The sequence below is a fragment of the Dermacentor albipictus genome, chromosome 2 (genome assembly GCF_038994185.2).
Source record: "Dermacentor albipictus isolate Rhodes 1998 colony chromosome 2, USDA_Dalb.pri_finalv2, whole genome shotgun sequence".
Taxonomy (NCBI): domain Eukaryota; kingdom Metazoa; phylum Arthropoda; class Arachnida; order Ixodida; family Ixodidae; genus Dermacentor; species Dermacentor albipictus.
In genome coordinates this window covers 113,899,732-113,918,619 of record NC_091822.1, presented here as the reverse complement: position 1 = coordinate 113,918,619, position 18,888 = coordinate 113,899,732, and the positions used below count along the sequence as shown (strand labels likewise).

Below are 18,888 nucleotides of genomic sequence, written 5' to 3'. Positions count from 1 at the left end.
TACCTAATTTTTGTACTGAATTTTTACCCTGGTAAAGCGACACGGAAATTCCGATAAAAAATACATCATTTTAGGCGATTTTAGCTGGGCCACGAACCACCGAAACAGCCCAAGTTGGCGAAATAACAAAAGCAGAAGCTGTCACTTGCCTGAGTTGATCGTCGAATGCGATGTGGAGGAGGTTGAATTAAAATTTATCCAATTTGCGCGCAAGTGCTCACTTGTCTAGTAGTAGCATTTCTTTGCATTCTTACGTCGCCTCTTATTCTCCCTCGTTCCCGCATGTACACGAGTTGCTGCGAGTGAAGTGTGTCAAGGCTGTTATTTACTCGTTTCATGTCTGCGCCGGTTATACCAGTTGTAAGCATTCTCCTGTCTTCTTTTTCTACCACATTTTTACCATTAAATCTACCTACCCTCTAGACGGATGCGCGTTAGTACAAATGTAAGCCATCGTATCCTGCAATGCTTTTGTGGGAGCGTTAAGGGTAACTGCAGCTGTCGAAAACTAAATTCTGGCGGCGCACAGGGAGCTCCAGAGGGCATTGTGACCGCGTAATTGCAATGTCCAAACGAGTTTCCCGCGTCACTTTTTTTCTTTGCTGCGTCTCCTGCCATATATATATACATGCTCTCGCCACGCACTGACGCAGTGTGCCTGACAGCACCAGCAGCAGCAGCAGTGGAAAAGCCGAAGGAAGGAGCAAAGAAAGCTTTGGTTTAGCGAGCAGCAATGACGGCATTTTCATTAGGGTAAGTTTCTCAACATTTTGTTTCACTTGCGGCTTTCTATATGCTAACGAGTGAACGACTTACCACAGGGTATCGCAAGCAAGGTGTTTGCGTTTTTCGCATGACTGTCATTGTGCCACTTCTCATGTTTGTGTTACAGATTGCATGTCCGCGAAATGCTCCGGAAACGCTGCGCTGTGAAGAAAAGCGTAGGCACGAGGCTGCGTCCGGGATGTTTAATCAACATTGAGTTGTGTTGTAAAACATAGTTCACGTGGCTTCAGTGTTTCTCAAGGGGCAACATTGGTAGTTCTATTTGCAGTATTATCTGACACCCTATCAGTGTTGTCTCCACAGCTACTGTAGCTATTCTGGTGTTATCATCATCATCAATATGAGCCTATTCATGTCCACTGCAGGACGAAGGCCTCTCCCTGCGATCTCCAATTACCCCTGTCCTGCGCCAATCGACTCCAAATAGCACCAGCAAATTTCCGAATTTCGTCACTCCATCTAGTCTTCTGCCGTCCTCTACTGCGCTTCCCTTCTCTTGGTACCCATTCTGTTACCCTAATGGTCCAACGGTTATATAGTCTGCGCATTGCATGACCTGCCCAGCGCCATTTCTTTCTCCTAATGTCTGCTATAATATCGTCTATGGCCGTTTGTTCTCTGATCCAAACTGCTCTCTTTCTGTCTCTTAAAGTTATGCCTAACATTCTTCGTTCCATCGGTCTTTGCGCGGTCCTTAACTTGTTCTCAAGCTTCCTTGTCAGCCTCCAAGTCTCTGCGCCGTATGTCAGCACCGGTAAAATGCACTGATTGTATACTTTCCTTTTCAATGATAACGGTAAGCTCCCATTCAGGAGCCCACGATGTCTGCAGTATGCGATACAACCCATTTTTATTCTTCTGCGAATTTCCTTCTCATGGTCCGGGTTCCCTGTGATGTGATTAGTTGACCTAGGTTAACGTAATCCTCCACAGACTCAAGAGGCTGACCTGCGATCTCGAAATCTTGTTCCCTTGCCAGGTTATTCATCATTATCTTTGTCTTCTGCATATTAATCTTTAGTCCCACTCTTACACTTTCCCTGTTAAGGTCATCGATCATTTGTTGTAACTCGTCTGCATTGTTGCTGAATAGAACAATGTCATCGGGAAACCGAAGGTTGTTGAGGTATTCGTCGTCGATCTTTACTCCTAAGCCTTCCCAGTTTAATAGCTTGAATGCTTCTTCTAAGCACGCTGTGAATAGCATTGGAAAGATTGTCTCCTTGTCTGACTGCTTTCTTTGTAGGAATCTTCCTACTTTTCTTGTGTAGAATTAAGTTGGCTGTGGAATCTCTGTAGATATTTTCTAGGGTATTTATGTAAGCGGTATCTACTCCTTGATTACGCAATGCTTTTATGACTGCTGGTATCTCTACTGAATCAAATGCTTTTTCGTGATCTATGAAAGCCATATAGAGAGGTTTATTGTACTCTGCGGATTTCTCGATAACCTGGGTAATGACATGGATGTGATCCATTGCAGAGTACCCTTTCCTGAAGCCAGCCTGCTCCCTTGGTTCACTATATTCCAGTGTTGTGCTAATCAGCCTATATTTTTTTTAGTTCTTTAACGTCGCCCTTTTTGTGGATTAGTATAATGTTTGCATTCTTCCAGTTTTCTGGGACCCTTGCAGTCGATAGACACTTCGTATAGAGAGCCGCCAGGTTTCCTAGCATTATGTCTGCTCCATCTTTGATTAAATCGACTGTTATTCCATCTTCTCCTGCTGCGTTTCCCCGTTTCATGCCTTGCAAGGCCTTTCTGACCTCATCTCTAGTTATAGGAGGAGATTCTGTATACTGTTCATTATTGTTTTTAATAGAGCGCTCCTGACCCGTCTGGGTACTGTAAAGGTCAGTATACAACTTTTCCGCTGCTTTTACTATATCTTCCAGGTTGCTGATGATATTACCCTGCTTATCTTTTAGCCCATACATCTTGGTTTGTGCTATGCCAGGTTTCCTTCTTACTGATTTCAGGCTGCATCCATTGCTTACGGCTCCTTCAGTTGTTCTCACGTTATAGTTTCGAATATCACTTATTTTCGCCTTGTTGAACAGTTTTGACAATTCCGTGAATTCTATCTTATCTCTTGAGTTGGACACTTTCATTCTTTGTCTTTTCTTTATTAGGTCCTTTGTTACTTGGGAGATCTTGCCTACGGGTTGCCTTGGTGCCTTGCCTCTCACTTCCATCGCTGCCTCTGAAGTCAGCCTCGTTACGGTTTTATTCATTACCTCTATGTCATCATCATCATCTTTCTGTTCTAAGGCTGCATATTTTTTGGCATGTATCACCCTAAATTTGTCTGCTTTTACCCTTACTGCCTCTAAGTGGACCTTTTTCTTGACCAATTTTACTCTTTCTGTGTTTAAATTCAGGTGGATCCTGGCTCTCACTAACCTATGATCACTGCATTTTACCCTACCTATAACTTGAACATCCTGCAGAAAGTATGAAATCAATTTCATTTCTTATTTCATCATTAGGGCTTTTCCAGGTCCATTTTCTGTTGGTATGTTTCCTGAAAAAAGTGGTCATTATTCTCAGCTTATTCCTTTCTGCGAATTCTATCAGCATCTCGCCTCTAGCGTTTCTAGAATCGACACCATAGTTGCCAATTGCCTGTTCACCCGCCTGCTTTTTCCACACTTTTGCATTGAAGTCCCCCGTTAATACTGTATACCGCGTTTGCACTTTTCTCATCGCTAAATCTGTATCTTCATAAAACTGATCTACTTCCTCATTGTCGTGACTGGACGTTGGAGCGTAGGTTTGTACTGCCTTTAATTTATACCTTTTATTGAATTTGATTACGACTACTGCTACCCTCTCGTTGATGCTGTAAAATTCGTCAATGTTTCCCGCTATGTCTTTATGGATCAGGAACCATACCCTAGTATTCCTTCTTATGCGGGAGACATCTATAGCAGAGGACATGGCCGTTATTCAGCAATGTGTAACCCTCACCAGGTCTTCTAATCTCACTAAGGCTGATAATATCCCAAACAATATCTGATCGTTCATCGAAGAGACCTGCTAAGCTTGCCTCACTCGAGAGGGTTCGGCTGTTAAACGTTTGAAGGGTCAGTTTCCATTGGCGGCCTGCCCGGACCCAGATATTCTTAGCACCCTCTCCTGCGTTGAAAGTCTGACCGCCGCCTTGGTCAGATGCTCCTCAGCCACTGGGGACTGAGGACCATTTCATTGAGGAGATCATTTCATTAAAGAGGTTGTGGCCGAATACTGCACCAGGGAGGCCAATTCCTGTTCTGGTGTGGGAGTGTGTTTTTTCAAGCTTAGTGGGCCTTCTTAATTTGGTTGTACCTTGATTAGTATAGCCCCACTCGCTCTCGGCATCTTTTGCCGGTGTCAGGCGCCACTCCAAGCATGCGGATGTAGTGCACTGGAGGATGTCATACGCAGATACACCGTTGTTTAAAACCCGCCGTGGTTGCTCAGTGGCTATGGTGTTAGGCTGCTGAGCACGAGGTCGCGGGATCGAATCCGGGCCACGGCGGCCGCATTTCGATGGGGGCGAAATGCGAAAACACCCGTGTACTTAGATTTAGGTGCACGTTAAAGAACCCCAGGTGGTCAAAATTTCCGGAGTCCCCCATTACGGCGTGCCTCATAATCAGAAAGTGGTTTTGGCACGTAAAACCCCATATATTATTATTATTACCGTTGTTTAAAAAAAGTACAAAAAAGACAGAAAAAGAAATAGGGGGCGGATTTGAACTTCCGACTACCGCAACCGAGCATCAGACATAGCTCAGTAAGATAATGCCGCAAGCGGCTAGGCTACCTTGTCGCCGCCAAGCACAGCCCAGAGGGCCCTTCACGCGTAAGAGATCCGATAATTTGTCCGCACTGTGCTGGTTTTTTGCTGATCGATATAGTTTGCGCGACATAGTGCCAATTCTCGGTTGTCCTAGCCTCTTGTTTCCCGCATCTTGCGCATGCACACGGACTTGAGCACGCCTAGGTACACGATATATTTTTGCTAAATTATAACAGCACTTAACACTTTTTCGCAAAAATAAAAAGGGAGAAGTTCTTTCAGCGCTCGCCAAGAGGCTCTGAGTGTCACATGATCCGCTCGTCGCGTATGCTTGTCTCGTCGTCCGAACACTCGCGTTCCCGGGTGGCTGTTCAGAATGTTCAGTCGCACTATCGCGCTGAGATTCGCACAAAACAGGCTACCTTGACGGCTCTCGGTGGTGTCTTCATCCTTTCTTGAGCTTTGGACAGTGATTATAATAGAGCTAATGAGAAGGAGGGAATGGGGGGGGGGGGGGTAGGGGTAACTGTCCTCGTAGTTTTTCTGGTAACGCAGTGAGCGTAAGCACTAGGGAGACGGGAGTTGTACGCCTCATTTAACCTACAGTGGTGCCTTCTCCGATCAGTCAAGGCCGAACAATCTGAGCTTGGTTAAACCGCACACATAGCTTATAGGTAAACCGCACAAACCAGGTAGTTTATGAGCTGCCCATTAGTGGCCATAAATAATAGAGGAAAAAATTACAAATGTTTCAAGAAAAAAATTTAAGAGGATCCCCGTGCGGACGACGTGTCGAAGATATATAATTCCCTCTTATAATGATAAACTAGAATAAAATATATAAAAATGGAGAAAAGATAGGAAGAAAATCGGCGATTTGAACTCTTGACCCCTTGATTTTGGCCAGAAAGATGGCTCAGTCGGTTGGTCCGCCAGGCCCCAGGTTACTTTGAAGCGGCAACCCTCCTGTCCAGAACCTCGTACTTACGTGCAACGAGCCTGATGTTGTCCGCGATTGTCTTGGAAAAATGGCCGACTGTCGATGAAAGGGAACTCGAGCGGCTCTAGAGACTAGGAAAAGCTTAAGCTGGTGCAAGGCGAGCGCCGCCCGCTTAGCGCCTTCGCGTGGGAAACTCGCCCTAGTAACCATTCTAAGAAATGCTGCTCGCGAGAGCGAAATACCTCTGTCTAATTATGATAACCCTCATATGACTATTTTCGAGAAGAGAACGGTCCAGAGCGCTGTACTACGAGTGCTATGACTGATAATTTTCTCTCTATATATTTTTTCATTTATGGGATTGACTGCGAGCGCTTTTCACTACTTTCTGCTTGTAGTAGCTAAGAGAATGAGTTTGATGGAAAAAAAAAGAAAAGGAAAAAGAAACTTACTCAAACGTAATTGCAGCGCCGTGGTTCTATAGAGCGTACGTGCGGGAGAGAAGCGAAAGGAGATATAAAGGTGCGGGGCGATGGTGCGCACGTGAAACACTGCCTTCAGAAAAAGTTACGTTGACAAAAGATAACATGACGAACAGCACTCGAATACGACAAGAGAAATTATTGAGACACAGAAAATTCCCTTGAACTAAGTACGGTTTCCGAGAGAAATGCTTCTAATTATTGCAAATTTTAAAAGATGAGGGAATATAAGATATTAGCCGCGCTTACCGAGAGGACCGCGCCCGCACGAGACTACACCAGGCACCTTACTGGTGTATAGCGTGATGCTTGCGCATGTATTGCGAATGCTTTTCGAAGATCGGATCTCACTGAGCAAGTTAATTTATTTTACGTTTGCCGCTGTGTTACCGTAATGAAATCACTTGAAATACTCGTTTCGTGAGAGAAACGCTGTTGCCGATACCATTTGATAAAGTCAGCACTACGACATGATTGAACACCTAAAACCACGCACCCGTAATCTGGCAAACGCCAGCCCTTTCAATGTGGTTCGGGTGATTGTCTAATCCTTAAGTTCACCTAGAGGCTTCCTTCTATAGAATTCTGTATAGAAAGATATAATAACATCAGAAACCCTAACTCGTCAACATGGTGAATGCCAGGAATCGCAGTGGTTCCTAATATGCGAGACAGTTACATTGCATTACTTAGTGAACAGCACAAATTGTGCAACTGGTTGAAAAGTCGTAAACCACTGTAATGCCATTATGACAAGGGCTGTTTCTAAGGCACCTATTCCCGCTCAATTTAAGCACGCATTAAAATTGCAAATATTTTTGTACATATTTCGCATGTACGCGGTGCCACAAACGATATTACAATAAATTATTCCCAAGTATACATACAGCCGCTCTCCTACCCGACAAATGTCAATCACACATTGCCGAAAGCTGTTTCCACTGACATACCGTGTGCGTCAGCTAACGTTGGCGAAGCTGGTTAAAGAAGACGCGACAGAAAAACACAATGAAAAATACTATTATAAGACCTATGGCGCTGGGTCGCTATAGATCTGACTACCGAGTACTGTAGGTCCTTAATTCATACCTCGCACTGTATTTTTAAATCTTTCGTTCCTTTTTCAGCTTTCAATAGCTTGGATAATGTTAGGTGGGGGGTCCTACACAACGGAGGCAAAATAGAACATGGTTTCGAGCACGCCGCCTTTTTATGAGCATCGCAGTGTGAAAGCACTGCCAGCAAATTTCTTTTTAGTGCCCTTCAGTGATCCACATACACTTGTTACATGCTGCTGATGTGATATAGCGTTGAAAGTCGCATAACGACTTGGCCCGCAGAAGTTATCGATACCCACTTACTCAATGCCGCGCGAAAACGATACGCTCTAATTTAAATTCTCGAGCGTAAAAAAAAGCAAACAACGGAGGTGCACGGCGGCACGCCGATGGCGCGCTCTTTCACTTTCCACAAGATCAACGACGCCTGGGGGGGGGGGGGGCGCTGTGGCTCTATACAAGCCACTCGCTCAGTTCGAGTGGCCATATCTCAGCCCCCACACGATCGCCTTATTACCTGTAATATACGCTTATTACCGTGTTCACTGGCTCCCAGTGGACTTCTTGCCTAATCACCTTTGACTACAGGGGCGGGGGGTGATATAACTGATTAGATTCGACGACATAGGGGCATGGGCTCCTAAAGGAGGGCAGGAGAAGGAGTCAGTGACTTAAGATGAGAAAACAGAATCGGTTAAAAAACGACAATAAGCACTTTTCCTTGAGAATGTAACGTGAGGCGCGCTCTTAGTGTCTATGTGACGTTAAGTGCTTTTGAACATATCTGTGGTTCTATCTGTATGCACCGAGCTGCGAGTGATACTATGGCTACAGGTGTAGCCTGCTTTCTTTTTTCATGGGCTCCCACACAGAATCTATATCCTTTCTCGGTAAATTTCACTCGTCTGATGGCGGGTATATAAGCGGGTTGGAGACGGGGTCACTTCAGCCGCCCTTGACTAATGAACGGTATTATTGCCCCAACTATGGTACGCTCAAGCCACCTCGAGCCCTTCGCCTAGGTTTAGTTGACAGTCTTAAAATCACACTCATTCTTCAGTTAGTTTTGACAGCATGTCCGTCTAACCATGCACACAGCAATTGGAGAAATGGAGAAATACATGTCGCTGCTCCGTTTGCTTCTCCATTTTCCGTACTTCTGCTTAATCACTTCTGTCCTTGATTCGAGGCCATCTACAAAAGAACCTTATTAGGATCCATTAATTCATTTACTGAGCAAAAATAATTTGGCGCCAAGTCAATCTTTCAGCGTCTTTTATTGGTTGTTGAAGTGAAAAACCTTAGCGTTCAGTACTCGAACAATTTTTTTCTGCTTTCTTTGAATATAAGCCAGAACGAAAGCAGCAGGAATATTACAAAGTAGATACGATTTAGATAAAACGCCAAGGAAACGGGCTTCGCTATTAAGGGCACTACCATTACATAAATAGATTTCGTTGGACGCTGAAAAACAAAGCTGTTCCTCGGATATTATAATTACACCATTTAGGAGAGCTCACGACAATTGTTCACCATAAAAGTTTCTTTCAGTTGGGCTTTTGTCTAAATATTCCTACATTTGAACCATATTGTAAACACATACAGCTGCCACAGTTCAACATTCCCTAAGCACTGTGATAAAGAATATGAAGCCGGACCGCTAAGCAACCAGTCCACTTACGTAACGGTATACATGCCGTTCCCTACTTCAACCAAGTTTTATTCCAGGTATCCATGTGCGTCTAAAGCATCCCCCGTGAGCTAGAAATGCGTGTAGCTCCCCCAATGTCCTGCACAAAGGTAACAACCGTCTAGAAATTTATGAAAATTCCCACGCTGTTCACAATAATATATTGTGAAATATTTATTACAGTTCCATGTCTGCGTCATCCTGTCCCTGGCTACAAGCACCCTAGCTGGATACCTCCCGCATCGCTACACTTTTGGCAGCAATGTAGGCCTTGCAAGCGACGTTGCCCTATACTGTGGTGTTGACCTCGGCAGTGGCGTTGGCTTCCCCAGCTATGGTCTTAGCAACGAAATTGGCTACTCCGGTCTCACCGACTTCGGGGTCGGCCATGGGCTTCCCTGCGGAACAGCCGTCAGATACGCTGTTGCAGCCCCAGCTGTTGGTCGTACCGTCTCCACTTACGATGCTGCTCCAGGAGTGATGGCTGCAAACTCTGCTCCAGCTGTCACTAACTACGCCACTGCTCCAGCCGTGTCCCGCTTCGCCACCTACCAGTCTTCTCCAGCTGTCGCTACCTACGCTGATTCAGCCTATGTCACCTCCCGGAGCGTCCGAGGCATCACTGCTGCTTCAGATGAAGCCCCTGCTATCTCGCGCATCACCACCTCCGAGTCGGCTCCAGTTGTCACTACCAACGATGCGTCGGCTGCCTCCCCTGTCAATTCTCGGAGCGTCCAAGGCGTCGCTGCTGCCTCAGCTGCAGACCCTGCTCTGTCGCGCCTCACCACCTCCGAGTCGGCTCCAGTTGTCACTACCGACGCTCCTCCCGCTGTTTCCCATGTTACCTCCCGGAGCGTCCGAGGCGTCGCTGAATCCTCAGTCGCAGCCCCTGCTATGTCGCGCATCACCACCTCCGAGTCGGCTCCAGTTGTCACTACCAACGATGCGTCGGCTGTCTCCCCTGTCAACTCTCGGAGTGTCCAAGGCGTCGCTGCTGCCTCAGCTCCAGCCCCTGCTCTGTCGCGCCTCACCACCTCTGAGTCCACTCCAGTTGTCGCTACCAACGTAGCCCCAGCTGTCACCAAAGTTCTCCGGTCTGCCCCAACTGTCGCTGCTGCTCCAGCTGTGTCCTACGTGACAACCTTCAAGGCGACCCCAGCTGCCGCCACCGTCGTTCACGCTGCCCCAATCACCACCTTCACCATTGACCCAGCTGTAGCTGCAATTTACGCTCCCCCACCTCGTCTGATCACCAACGTCAACTACATGCCAGCTGTGGCTACCGTTGGATCCACTGCACCGGCCTTCGCTACCTACCAGGCCGCCCCAGTCTACGGCTACGGTGTTGGAAACCTCGGCTACGGCGCTGGCCACCACGGTCTCGGCCTCGGACTTGGTGTCCACGGCCTGAACTACGACTATGGTCTTGGAACTCCCTCCTACTATAACAACCGCTTCCACAGGAAGAAGTGTAAGTAGATTATAACATTCGCCTTAACAGTAAATGGCACGTTTAGTAGTGATAAAACTAATGCCTCATTCGTACTTTTTGTCTTTTTGCAGAAATCAGTCTACCCTTCAGAAGATATGGTGCCTAAAAAAAGAACATCTTGAGCTTGGGCTCATTTGTTTAGGTTGTTAAATATAGTAGCAAAATAAATTTTCCTTGTACAAAATGAGCTCATTCAAAGCATTGCGATTACTATGCCATTCATACAGTGAATGAGTGCATTGTGGGTGCAACATCGAGCTCTCAGCGATCCTTGTTTATTCATTGCTGAAACTATCGCAGTTTACCATTTCTTTCCGGGTGCTGTGCCTGGAGAAGATTGGAGCAAAAGGTATGATGGGTGCTGTGATTGCATTTATAGTGTTCAGCCAGACCTTTACTTCTGTGGACATGTGGCGCCGCTGCCTCCTCGCTTAGCTATTTCTGGTGTGATAGTAATACTTTTCTGGTTATGAAAGTAGCTTAAATGATGTGCTATTTCTTGGGACGCTAGGCTGCGAACCTCATTGTTAGTGCTTGTAATTTTTACCGATGCATCCTGGATACAATGTAGAAAACAATTTGGACAGCTTCTGCCGAAGACCGCAGTACTGACAGCGATAACAACAAAATTAGTGTGGCACTTGAACTTGCCGGACGGTATTCCAAAGATACGGGAGTGTGACGGGTCTGCGTGACGCGGCACGCACGGTAAGGCCTGTTGGGTTGAAGGAACAACGTCCTGGCAGCTACAATGTGTCTCACAGCACTGGTGTCAATAGCGCCACTAGCAGCGTTGCAAGCATCGCACTGAATGGTGAACCAGGTAAGACCTAGATGAAACCATCGGTGTTAAACAGCGCCGAATGAAATATTAGATAACGTTGCCTTCGCGTTTTCTGCCTAGACCAGAGCGTGCGTGACCACACAAGTGTGTTTACAGTGAGCAGAACTCTGAAGCCAGCAGCGGTGGGAAGAACACTTCCCTTGCTGCACCACCGAGTAGATTTAGCGTGGCGTTCTTGCAGCCAAATGCACTCAGGATCTGCACACTGTCTCTATAGACCCTCTACCTTCTACGCCTCAGCCCCATTGGATCGAAAATGCCCAAGCGACGTCATAAGGACGTCCACCGTGGGACTTCGCACATCCGTAGGACATCTGTAAAAATCATGGGAGTCATCCCAGGACTTTCGCGGGACCATATCGTGCTCGCAAATTGTCTCTCCGAGGAAAGTCCCATGGACACCAAAATAAACATTTGTACATCCGGTAGGTGCTTAACAACGGACAATAGTTATGCGCCGATGCACGTTCCGGGATCACGTGGGAAACCTGTGGGACATTTCGCCCCGACAAACGACCGAGCTACGTTTGTGGGAGATTATTTTTTTGGATATCGTATATTAACAGGGCATCCCCTGGGCATATTTTTGCTTTTATGTCTTGCGTTAAATTGAGGTCCTCGATATCAAAACTTTTGAAAAGATACTGGCACACCTCAAGATGCTCGTAATAATTTATCATAATTTTCACTCGAAGCAGTTTTGCTTTCGTAACCCCCCCCCCCCTAAAGGCCTTATTTCTATTCATATTCACGGTAACATTTGACACGACCTCTGTGACCTCTCCACCCAACAAACCACACATCTCCCAAGAATCTCTCCAACTGGCTGGAACTGTAAAACATTATCGAAATGTCTTCCCTGGATATAGGAAAGAAAACTAAAAAGTTACTAAAAACGAAAAACAAATGCAGAATGCCACTGCGGAAGTAAATGTATTCAGTAAAACGCACTTAAAACAAAACAACCCTCCATAATTCCCAAAATACTTTCTGGCACTTAATCGTCTGATTAAAGTACCATCAAAAGCAAAACAACCATTTTAGTCCAGAAATGGTACCAAAGGGGAGTAACAAATTCGTGGAGCTAACCTTCCTTCCGCATATTATTGCATTGTTGCGAGCGTCATTCAACTCGCTAGCCTATGATGTTGAAGCTTTGGCAGAATTCTTATTAACACTTTTGTCGAAAAAGCGCTCACTTTGAAATAATCAAAAGTAGCCATATTTCTGTTGCTTCGCCATTGTAAGCATGGTTCAAACTGTGCGGTGCCATGGCGTGGGGGCTGTTCTTAAATGTTCATTGATGGTGCCTTCTGTCCAGTGGTTCTTTGTTTCGAACTCAATCCGGCACTGTGGCAAGGCTCTTAGTTTGCTGTTCGCCATCCCACGAAATACGTACGCCCGAATTTAAAAGACAAGCTCGTAAACTGATGTTTGTGCTGCTCGTGGTGTGTGGAGGTTGTGAGGGTGCCTTTATGCGTGTGAACGCGTAGTTAGAAGTCACGAATGATGACTGCGTGTACTGTGAGGCTACAATGAAATACGGGCATTACAAAAGGTAATACAAACCCCTTGAAACGATCTAATCACACCAGGTCTCATTTATTCAGGAGCGTGAAACACGCGAGTCGCGTCACTTTTTTTTCCCACATGCTTTATTCCGGAACCATAACCGCCTTTAAAAGTAGATCACGATCATTCTTACGCCGTACTTGTTGGGTGTTTGGTTTTGATTTTAAACAATATTGCTATTATTTCAAAGCCCAAGTCCAAGGGTGTGGTACAAACATTAAATACGTATTTGAAACGCACCGTACCTCGCGGCATATGAGCACTTTGACGCGACGAAGTCAGACACGCTTTCCGACCTGCTCGGAAATACTATTCGCTCTGTAGCTAACCACTTCGTCCATCACGGTTAGATGCGACAGCCCTTCGCGAATTTCATCTATAAGGCTGAGCTGTGAAGCACAGCGTCGCAAAGGCTACCATGTCGCGTTGCTAAAATTTTCTTGGTCAGCCAGCTTCCGCGTTTCCGACGGCACCGACACTGCAGCTGTCATCCTCGTGATCCCTCATGCCACGTCACTCTGACCGCAGCGCCAGTTTATCCGCTGGTGGAGTTTTACCCCAATACCATTGAAAGTCCAGGAACAAATTCCCGAGTAAAATTAATTCGTACCGCTTTAGTCAATAGCGCGCTAACAAGATAGGCACTCATTTTAATTCTAGAGCAAAAAAACTGAAAAAACTGAGACCCACAACTGGACGCAACCGGTGACCTGCATCACGTTCCTCAATATCATTTTAAAAAAAAAAGCTCTACGAAGACGCGGACTAAAAGAGGAACATGTACGACGGACAAGGCGCCTTGTCCGTCGTACATGTTCCTCTTTTATTCCGCGTCTTCGTAGTGCTCTTTTCTTCAAGTATGCAAAACCAACTTGCCCACATCAAGCTTCTGCTGCTCAATATCACTAACGCCTTGGGGCCTCCCAGTTGCCTCATGCAATTAAGCGATTCACATAATGCAAGCACCCGCATCTCAGTACTCTCGCACCGTCGTCGTGCTAAATACTAAATGACATGCTGTCTCCTACAGATTATGCTTCTTGCCTCATCTACTTTGCCTATCAGGGACCAAAGAAAGAGACAGCTCAGCATTGACGAAAGACGCGCAAGTTTTCCATAAGAGGAGCAGAAGAAACCGACAGCGCTTGAGATCAGACGCGATCCGCATTCATCCAGCAAAATATACCGTTACGTGCGTTCTCTACCGGATCTGTGGTTTGCTGTACGTGCACCGAGCTACGAGTGAAGGTGTGGCTGGAGGTGTTGCCTTTTTTGTATTCTCTCCCTCACAGACTGAGCTTCATTTCCCGGCCGTAATTGCTCCTCTCGTGTGATATATATAAGCGGGTAGGAGATGGGCCTACTTCAGCAGTGCTTGGTTTGCCAACGGTACTGCTGCCGCAACCATGGTAAGTCCAAGTCTGCTTGTGTCATTCTAGTGGGGTTTAATGAAAGCCTTTAGCGAACACTCATTACAGTGTTAGTTTGGACCGCGTCGTCACCTAAACATGAAAGCAGCAATTACCACTTCCCAGAATAAGCATAACTGTGCATGCACGTATGTTTTGCCTCCGGTTGCTTTGGCAGTTCCCAGACTTCTGCTTTATACATTTGACAGCTTGATGCAGGATTTTCTCCGAAAAGCCTTATTATGGGAAATCAAGTAGCCTACCGAAAGATTGAAATTTGCCACTCAGTCTTTATATTGAGGTAATGTTTATTGGCTAACAGAAGTGAAAATTTTTATGAGCTAGGAAGTTCAACTGATTCCTCAGTTATCTTGTCATATAAGTGTGGACGAAAGCGATTGTAACGCTACATCAGAGTGGGGTTCTGAATGAAATTCAACAAAACACTGTTTATGGTATAACGGGCTACATCCTTATTAAAATATAACAAATTGGGGACTGCATAGCAAAGTTATCCATCGTATAATATGTAAGCCAATCGGAAGGGCTTTGAATGGTCTTTTAACACAAAAACACCATTCACTTGTGCCTCTGCCTAGCTCTCTGGGCGTTTTAATCCTCGCATTACCAAAATAATCATCCTGCACATCAAAATACCCACACCATTATAATAAAACATATGAAGACAAGACTGCGAAGCCACTACACCTATTACATTTCGGTACGCAAGAATATCGCTGCTTCAATCAAGTTTTATTCTGGGGCTCTAATGCATCCAAGGCACCACCGGTAAGTTATTTTTGCGTTTAGCCTACTAAGGAACTGTCCTTTATAACAGCAGAAAACCGTCATAACTATAATAAAAATGCAAATGCAATTCATACTTCTTTATTGACAACAATCTCTTGCAGTTTCGCCTCTGCGTCTTCCTTGCTTTGGTCTCCAGCGCCCTTGCTGGACAACTTCACGGTGACTACAGCCTTGGCAGTGATGTCAGCCTCCCCAATGGAGTTGCCCTCGGCAGCGGTGTTGGCATCGGCAATGGCGTTGGCTTCACAAGCTACGGTCTTAGCAACGGAATTGGCTACTCCGGCCTCACCGGCTTCGGTGCCGGCCACGGCCTAGCCAATGGACCGTCCACCAGCTACGCCGTAGCTGCTCCAGCTGTTACTCGCACCGTCTCCACTTACCAAGCTACTCCAGCCATCGCTACCTACGCCGCTTCCCCAGTCACTACCGCGGCCGCTGCTCCAGCCGTGTCCCGCGTGACCACCTACCAGTCCGCTCCAGTTGCGGCCTCTGCCCCAGCTATTTCTACCACCTACCAAGCTACTCCAGCTGTGTCCCGCTTCACCACATACCAGTCGGCTCCAGCTGTCGCTAGTTACGCCACTCCAGCTGTCTCTCGCGTCACCTACCAAACAGCCCCAGCAGTGACTAAGGTGTACCAGAGCGCCCCAGTCGTCGCTGCTGCCCCAGCTGTGTCCAGCGTCACCACCTACCAGTCTGCTCCAGCTATCGCTACTTACACTGTTCCATCAGTCTCCCGCGTCACCTACCAGAGTGCCCCAGTCGTAGCTGCTGCCCCAGCTGTCTCCCGCGTCACCTACCAGAACGCCCCAGCCGTCGCTGCGTCCCCAGCTGCGTCCCGCGTCACCGTGTACCAGTCTAACCCTGCTGTCGCTACTTATGCTGCTCCAGCTGTCTCCCGCGTCACCTACCAGAGTGCCCCAGTCGTCGCTGCTGCTCCAGCCGTGTCCCGCATCACCACCTACCATTCTGCTCCAGCAGTCTCTCGCATCACCTACCAGAGCACCCCAGTCTTTGCTGCTGCCCCAGCCGTGCCGCGGTTCGCAGCGTACCAGTCCGCTCCAGCAGTCGCTACCTATGCTGCCCCAGCTGCCACCAAAATATTTCAGTCCTCCCCAGCCGTCGCCACTGGGGCCACCCCTCCATCTCTGTCCCATGTGACCACCTACCAGTCTACGCCTGCTGTGGCCAGCGTCGCTCACGCTTTTCCAGCGACCACCTACGCCGCTGCCCCAGCTGCCACTACCATCCACGCAGATCGGGCTGTTACCACCGCCACTATTCATCACGCCCAAGCTGTGACCACTGGTGGGCACGCAGCACCAGCCTACGCTGCCTACCAGGCCACCCCCGTTTACGGCTACGGTGTTGGAAACCTCGGCTACGGCACTGGAAATTACGGCCTCGGCCACGGTTTTGGTGTCTATGGCCTCAACTACGGCTATGGTCTTGGCACTCCATTCGACTACGACTCTCTCATCCGCAGGAAGAAGTGTAAGTACGTTATAACATTCTTTAACATTCATTCCCTAGTTCAAAGATAATATATCATGTGTACCATTTCTTTCTTGCAGAAATCACTCCACTCTTCACAAGACATGCACCAATGAAAATAAAAAGAATATGCCCACCTTAGCCTCAGTTGTTTATATATTTATATATTGTTGTAAAATAAATGTATCCATTTGTACCAAAACAGCTGGCTGAAAGCATCATGATTACTCTCCACTTAGCATAGTGAACGGCAGTAAATGAGTACGTTCTATGTGCAGCGTCGACCTGCTGCCGATTCATTTTGCTTCATGCAGTTTTAGACGAGAGCTTGCAAGCCAAGATAAACGCATTAACTGCGTAAAAAAACGAGCGTTCTCACTGCACGTGCTGCGTACGTTACTGTGTTATCGCGGTTTACGTACACCACGAGCACATACGGTATATGGTGAGTTCATCGTACGTTATCTTTACCTACGCTATGAAATAGCGTTGTCAAAACATACGGCCACCCATGGCTCCCGCTTCAGCATGAATTCTCGCTAATGCTCCGCTCTCGCTATTGCCTGCAACTGTTGAAGTTAGCTTTCGCTTCCCCTAAACTTACCTCGAATGCTAGTTATAAGCACAGAGCTTGTCAATTTTGCGAGAATGTTCGGCTGTCTTGGCGCCCATAGGCCTAAAGAGACGCCTCGGCATAGAAACGACAGGATGGTTGCCAATGGATCGCCTTGGCTTGGACATGGTTGCCACGAGGCAACACAAAGCACGTTTATACTCTAACGTGTTCCCTACGTTTGGGTTCCCGTAGGTTGAACTAAAAGTACTCAACCGACGCGCACCGCATTGTTGCGCAAAGGAAAGGTCCTTTCAGGTGCGTAAGGCGACATACAGTCTCCTAAAGCTGTCTATTGCAGAAAATATCGCAATTTCCCGATATATTTTTGAATGTTGAGCTTGGGGGAGAGATTAGAGAGTTTTAGAATAAAGGCCTCGAAAGATTTACCGGCCCCGAAGAAACAGCATCAGCGCTACTGTGCATGCACGACACGCGAAGAGTGTTTAGCGTTTTTGTCGGTGACTCTCAAGGAATTAGGGCTCCGATCCAAACTGAGCGGGAATGTTTTGAGTCAACGGACGTGACAGCATTCATCGTAGTGGCAGCTCTCAACGTTTAGGACGTTTTGCCACAGTCCTCGTTAACCTGCAGCAATCAAAAACAATGAACGATGCCGTAGACTTCGGCTTTGACTCATTTCATGCAAAAACATGACTTAAGTGAGAGATTCATGCTATTGAATAAATCGGTAGCCAAACATGCAGGCCACCCGGCCTAGCACAAACGCATCTCGCTGCTAGGAAAAGGGCCGTCTCAATGCCAGGTCGGCTTAAATTGAATTCACAGCTTAACATGACACGTTTGATTATAACATGGTACAGTGCCACTAGCACTTGCTATTAATGGTGAAGCACATGTGGAAAGCGCTATTATTTTGCTTTGGTTTAGAGAACTGTTGTTGAAACTTCTGTGCTCACTCGTCGAAACGCTGCAAGCGCAGGACACAAAGAGTGAGCACTAGACCCTAGTTAAAACTCGTTGCTTAACGTTTGCAGCTTATACCAGAGCGTACGCAGAGCTCCTCAGCAGGAATTACACGTTTCATATAGTGCGCAGAATTTAAATGCCAGCAACGGAATCTAGAACGCTACCCTTGCTCTGCCACCGAGTGGTTTGAGCGTAGCGCTGACGTCACTTTTGCAGCCAAGGATACGGGTCTATAGAGACCTTCTCAACCTCAGCGTCTCGAGCATCTGTGTTATTGAACAAAGTGCGCAACCAAAAGTTGAAGGAGCCACTGCTGTTTTGGCATCAACTTGAGTATCAATCAGAATTTTGTACATCCGATACAACCACATAGACAATTTCGTGCAGCGCTTGAATGCGCTAAGAATTGTTTGCTAACTTCAACCATTATGAGTCTGTCTCTCTGTCTATATATATATATATATATATATATATATATATATATATATATATATATATATATATATATATATATATATATATGTGTAAGCAACGAACACTGCGCCTTCACTACAAGACCCTGTTTTTCCAAGAAATCGAGGTGCCTGGAGGACATTGAGGAGACAGTCCCACAAGCGGCGGGCTGCATGCCTGCAGCCTCGCCGCCACCCCTGGTTCGACCCCCCTTCGCTGACCGCAGGCATCTCCCTCCGCACCGAGCCCCGCGTTTTATGACCCTGGCGGTGTACAGTAGCCTGTGTCAGAGAGAGTAAAGTGGCATTTCAAAGAGAAAGGTTGTGTGTCTGCTTGCTCCCCCAAGTTCGCGAGGCGCCCTTGTTGCGTGGGAGCCGCTTGGGGCGAGTGTACGCGTGAGCTTTACTTTGCGTCGCGTTTTCTGGCCCACAGTGGCACATTCGCGGGCCGCTCTCGGCCAGAGCTAGTTTTGTAACCAAGTGCGCGGTTAGCTAGCTGAGTCCGCGGTAGAGAACCCCCTTTTTGTTTAC

The 18,888-nt window shown here is 46.9% G+C and overlaps 2 protein-coding genes across 2 annotated transcripts; both read left to right on the top strand.

Annotated features, from left to right (window-relative positions):
• The first annotated feature begins 8,000 nt into the window (after positions 1-8,000).
• Positions 8,001-10,431, top strand: LOC135910929 (uncharacterized). Its single transcript, XM_065443001.1, has 4 exons — positions 8,001-8,040; positions 8,780-8,851; positions 8,925-10,212; positions 10,305-10,431. Coding segments are annotated over exons 2-4 (1,323 nt in total). The 5' UTR covers positions 8,001-8,040; positions 8,780-8,818; the 3' UTR covers positions 10,307-10,431.
• Positions 10,432-14,948: 4,517 nt separating this feature from the next.
• Positions 14,949-17,175, top strand: LOC135910994 (ice-structuring glycoprotein-like; the record flags this gene model as incomplete). The annotated part of the gene is made up of 2 exons (XM_065443069.1): positions 14,949-16,362; positions 17,171-17,175. Coding segments are annotated over 2 exons (1,419 nt in total), but the record flags the coding sequence as incomplete, so codon positions are not given.
• Positions 17,176-18,888: the final 1,713 nt, after the last annotated feature.